Here is a 6,033-nt window from a genome sequence, read left to right as displayed (position 1 = left end):
CAGCGCACCCAAAAAAGACGATGCATAAATCACCTCTCCCACCGACTTCCGCCCTATCACGTTTATACAAAAAGTCAGATGCATCTTTGAGAAGTGCTTTCTTAAGCTGATTACGAGCCACCCCGGCTCTGCTACGCATGCAACCCAAGATGGCTTCAAATCACAATACTCCTGTCATACCCAAGAACTCGCCGCCATGGAATCTGAGACACAGTCGGAAGAAGAGAACCCTAAAACCCTAAGACGTCTGATTGGATATTACCAAGGCATACGACAAGGTTGCTCTCACACGCCTACGGGTACTCCTGCGCCACACTGGAATACGCGAAAACTGGATCAACTGCCTCCGCGCGCTATTTGAGAGGGTTACTACCCGAGTGACATACCGCGACACGCCCTCGCCTTTATTCCATAGAACGAATGGCATCCTACAAGGCTCAATCGTCGGCCCCCAGCTTTTTATCATCTACACGGATTTCATAGCTGCCACGCTAGCACAATAACGGCCCAAGCTCATCCGCTCTTATTTATTAGTCGATGACACAAGGATTCAAGACCCCAACCGGTTTCACTCCAGCCCTTCTTAGACCACATTGATGCGTGGGGACGCAAATATGGTCTCGAACAGGGTGTCATCAAACCCTGAGTACGATCTACCGACTTGCGACACGCGGCGTCAACCCTCCGTGTAAATGGTGGGCTTATCATGCCTGCCGATGCTTGCAGACGCACCTTGGAACACACCGTTACCCCCCCCCCCCCCCCCCGAAGATGGAGCCCACACATGCCAAGCCAAAACGCACAAAAAATCTTAAACCCTGCCATGCCGAAACGCTGGTCTAACAAGAAGATCGCGACAATGGTCCGGCGACAATACTACTACCAATGTAATAGCCGGGCCTCCACATTAGACTCTATGTTATAAACGTACTCTTAAGCAGTACGTAAATTATAAACGTACTCTTAATAGTACGAGGAACTTAAGTTTCCTAAAATGGTTTTTAATGGGTTTATTAATCAACTTTATTTATAACTGAATACTTCAGTAGCGAGATGGCTCGACCAAATATTGGTTTCTAGGGACTATTAACGTTACCTAGTTGATCCTCCGATCAGCTACCAGATGTGCCAGTCTGATGAAGGCTAAGTCGGTAATTCTTGATAAGTGGCATGTTATTGGTTAAAACAATAACTAAGGACATCAAGAGTATTTTTCTTCTTCTTCTAGAGATAGGATTTTATGAGTCTATCAGATTCGCCCCAATGAAACATACCATAGTTTCTAACAGAGCGACAACGAAACACTAAATAAAATCCCATCGGCGGAAACAGTACTGAGAGGATTATATATATGTAATGTCTCAGCCTCACAATCCCTCAAAGTATTGCCGTTTTCACGAGGCAAACCTAACTTTATTAAAAGTTTCATTTCGGTTATTTACTTTGATATTTTCACGATACTTAGAATTTACCTACGCGTTTATTTACTCTAAGGCGTTACAATCCCTCTAATAGACCGAATCTTACACTAACTGGTCATGGGTAAACCGCCAACCTCAAAGTGGGACAAAGCTAGACACGACAGCTTCAACCGCTGCTTTGAGCCTATACCAACCCGGCACTGTGCTATGTTTGTAATGAATACGTACATGTTAACAATGCTCAACTGCCGCACCGACCGCTGTCTTTACCCTGTCTGCCCCGGTGGCCAAAAAATCACCACCAGCCACTTTACCTTCATCCAACAATTGATCCGACGCATCCTAGTAGGCCTTAACTACCGCCCATAGGCCCTAACCTCCTCTAGCAATTACGGGAGGTCACAACTTCCTCGGTATCTGAACCCTCCATGAACATCTTGGATTATTTCTCCAGCATATAGAACAACCATGTCTCTGACACATCAACAGATGTTCCCCATACCCCGACTAGTCACACACGGTTGAAGTACTACTTCCAAATTTTGGTCCAAAACAAGTCATCTCGCTTGTTGGTTCCGCCTATGATACATCTAATCCAGGCAAGCCAGCACATACCGAGTGCATATGTGGTCTGGTGCGCCATTGGCTCACCCCCAATCTCGCTCCTCGACCGAATTATGACGGATAACCTGGTCCCACTCTGTATTTCGTACTCTGCACTAACCCATTCCACGGCACTACACGGTGCAGACCCGATCCGTACCACAGAGGGGGGGTACGCTACTTAGTAGGTCAGCAAGCGAATACATGGCACACTCGATGGTGTCAGTTCTTTGTCAGCACCGGCCTGAATTGACCCAGTGCATATCCTTTATCGTCGATTCACTTGGCCCTAACTTCAAATGGGAATTTACTGACCACTTCTACACATCGATCTTTCCCGAACCACTACAACGGCTATGAGAGCCATACCATATGTACATACATTGTAACTTATCTCTTTTGAATAAATAATATTACCCCTATTGCGCATTAATATCACATGCGTTATCTCTCTCACATCTGTTCTGTTCGTGCGCCTGCTACTGAGCAGTTAGGTACTCCTAGAAGTTCGGTACATTTTTGGGCCTGGGACTCTGTTTTGGACTCTGGGCCCCCCCCCCCATCTCTCTCTCTCTATAGAGAGAGAGTAGAAAAAACAAAACAAAACCAAATAAATACATCCTGTATTTACGTATGTATGTATACATATTTATGTAAATACTATGGTATTTACATGCCGTCATGTCAGGAGCTGGAGGAGTCACGGACTCACGGATATTCAGTCTCACAATCTCACAGTGACAGTGTGACACAGTCACGGACTCACGAGTCACGGGTGGCCGCAGGCCGACTGGTGGCCTTCTCCTAATATTTAGGAGTCTCTCTGGATAAAAACGCCATGACTCACTCATCACGAGATAAAAAGTATTTTTCAAAAAAACAAAAAACATGAGAGGATGACGAGAACGGAGATGGCCATGGGAATTGGGACTCATGAGTCATGATGGGACTACGGGTGGACGCGTAAATAAATAATAATAGGTTCGGCCGGTATATTATACTATTTATACTCATACAGATTATATGGTCTGCGCATGTGTGAAAATCCATCCAATTTTTTTGTTGTTGATCCATATCGTACACTCCGATTTCGACAACTGCCTCTACTAGCTAGAGAGACTCTTCCGCTGTACTTTATACAAACGACGGATATGGAGGCTGTTAAGAGAAAATCCTGCAATGGGAAGCGAGAAATGAACAAGAACAAACGTGCTCGATTAGGTGGGTATGAATTTAATGATGACGGAGATAGCAATACCAAAGTCGAAGCCCTACTCGCACCGACACCGGGTGCGGTAGTGAAAAAAAGTGAGCTTAGGAGTTCGAGTTCGGGGGCGAAAATCTTATTTGGGTTTCTAGGTTTAGAATCGACATTGGGAGGAGTCAAGAAATATGCACGATATTGGAGCTTATTAGAATGCGTCGAATCAGACTGCGGGTGCAGTCAGTACTCTAGTGTATATAGTGCCCAACCCGCGAATCAACAGAGCGGAGTCGCTGTCAAAGTTCCAGATCATCCGGTGAGTAGTTCAGCTTGCAGAAGATGTGCACATGGACCGGCATCTCATACTCTAAAATATATGATAGCCGATGCTGCCCACTCTGGGAAAACAAGCACGTCATCGGGATCGCGTACTCGACAGTTTCGACTACTGTGCGAGCTGTTTGTGGTGGTTCGCAATGCAAGGTCATTCGGGAATGTTGGAGCTGATGTCAAGGGTTTCGGGTGGGGATCCGGTTGGGTCCTGAGAAGGTCAGCATCGGCGCATACGACTACGAAGAAGTGCTTGTCCCGGGCATTGGAGCTGTGTCGTTTATTACAAAATGAAAAGGATTTGCATTCTGCGCAAACCGTTATACGCCATCTGCAGCGCGCGAAGAACATAGTACAAAACCCTGATCAAGCCGTGCCTCTACCATCAAAGGTGAAAGGAGGGTTTGGAAGTGTCGACTTTACAGCACAAGCACGGGGAGTCTACGTAGCTGCTGAACTAGACAATGTTTATTGGCATATCTTATACTCAGCACAAACTAATTTTCATCTTCTCCAAGGGCGCTCTAGGCTTCCAGCTGTAATTCCCCCACCTGAAGTATATTTCACATGTTTGACACACACTCCGCCGACGAAGGAGATGATGGAAACTATATCTATCACTCCCTCTATCAGAAAAACTCTGTTTGACACAATGGATATGAAGTTTGATGCCGTAACTGGAGAACCAGCGTATTGCAACACGAGTAATCCTCTGTTGGCGGCACTGCAGGGAACGTGGATAGAGATGGAAATCTGTGCGCAGTCGAGGTCCTGGGTTGGCAATTTTCCTTTACAAGACAGTCCAAATGCCGAGAAAACAATGAGAGGTCCTGATCCTTTGTTGCCTCAGCCTATATCTCTGCGCTGTGATTCTGTGCGAGACTGGAGCGCAAGGTTGATGGCCTTCGCAGTACCAAACACACGCGCATATGATGTCCTATCCAAATTTGGCACCATCGTTGAGGTGGGAGCTGGCGTGGGTTACTGGAAGCATTACTTTGACACGAGCATGGCTAGTACTCAGAACGATGGTACACGGACGGAATATCTGGCATTTGACAAAGATCCACCGTCATCTGCGGTAGATAGCCAAACGAGATCAAAAGTTCCGGCTGCAGCTAAGTCCACAATGAATGAATACCATGGGCACAGTGGTGCATGGGCAACGGTTCAAGTTGGTGGCCCGGAAAGTATCTCCCTGTCATCTCAAACAAAGGCAGTGGACACAGGTGCGCAAAGTAAGAATATCGCTGTTTTGTCTTGCTATCCACCACCGTATGGAAATCTTGCACTGAACTGTCTTAAACTAGCCGATAAACTAGGTGCATCATTTGTATATGTGGGCGAAATCAATGGAGATACAGGTACTCTACAATTTCAGCAAACGTTAGCTAAAAGCTGGACGCTTTCACAGACTGTTGCTCTACCCTGTTTCAGCAACACTGCCTTCAGTCTGAGAGTTTTTGTTAGGCGACATGATCAAGCTGATATGAGTAGCCTTCCAAATGCTTTACTCAAATGCTCTACGGAAGGCTGCAGGAAGAGCGCAGTGCGTCAGTGCAGATTGACTCGCGAGAGATGTTATTGCAGCATACAATGCTATGAACACGCTATATTAGACGGTAGCCATGAGGCTGCACTAGTCTTGCGACATCAAAAATCACCCGGCTCCAGTATAGACATCATGTCGGATAAGGAATTCCGAAGCCTTCTCGAGTGGCCAAAAGTATACCCCGGTAGCAGCGTGACCGGCAATGGCCCAACGGGGAAAGGTAGGAGCAAGCACAAGAAACGCCGAAAGAAGTAGGCCATGTTGGGATATTAGAATAGTACAGTGAATGAGATATGTTTTGGCAAGTGCAGGGGGGTAACGCAAATAGGACTACACCTTCCGGGGTTGGATTGATTCATGGACGACCTGCTAGTGGTATTTTATGTCAATTTAGGGCGTGGCTGTAAATTCTTGTCCGAACCATTTCACACTTTATTCGGGAGAGACTATTGTACATTGTTTAGCATCACTAGTATGACTCGCGTACTGACCTCACAATTTAAATTCACTGCGACGAAGATTCGCGCATATTGACTTTACAGTTCGGATTTGAGATTGGTTTGTAAACTGTCGCATCAGATTGTGTGCTTGTATCGCTTGGCATCAGGATACGGTTTTCAAAGCTCTGGCCTTCCAGCGTACCTGAGAATGAAGTATTTGTATATTCAATAGCCGCTACTGAGCTGATCGACTACGCTAATTCTAACTCGGGATAAAATCACTGCTTTTGGCTGCATGTGGGCAATCCATAGCTACCGAACTCAAGACGCTGTTGCAGTCCTGTATGCATCTTAGCTCTATCGCATTGCCCCTTGAAGTCAACTTTGAAGTTTCGGCACCAGCGTGGCTAGCGGCAATAGAACCATACAAGATTTCCTGGTATGTGCTCTGACTTGAAGTTTTTATCCACATACACATATATA

At 46.1% G+C, this 6,033-nt stretch overlaps 1 protein-coding gene across 1 annotated transcript; it reads left to right on the top strand.

The window, feature by feature from the left end:
* The first annotated feature begins 3,100 nt into the window (after positions 1-3,100).
* On the top strand, positions 3,101-5,447 carry SARC_02637 (hypothetical protein). The gene has a single exon (XM_014303607.1). The coding sequence runs from the start codon at positions 3,176-3,178 to the stop codon at positions 5,363-5,365; it is 2,190 nt and encodes a 729-aa protein (XP_014159082.1). The 5' UTR covers positions 3,101-3,175; the 3' UTR covers positions 5,366-5,447.
* The last annotated feature ends 586 nt before the right edge of the window (positions 5,448-6,033 follow it).

Source organism: Sphaeroforma arctica, assembly GCF_001186125.1.
Source record: "Sphaeroforma arctica JP610 unplaced genomic scaffold supercont1.120, whole genome shotgun sequence".
NCBI classification, from domain to species: domain Eukaryota; class Ichthyosporea; order Ichthyophonida; genus Sphaeroforma; species Sphaeroforma arctica.
This window is presented reverse-complemented; position numbering and strand designations above follow the sequence as displayed.

What these genes read in the sequence shown, in the direction of transcription:
- SARC_02637 (XM_014303607.1), top strand. Translation starts at nt 3,176, where the DNA reads ATGGAGGCTGTTAAGAGAAAATCCTGCAATGGGAAGCGAGAAATGAAC.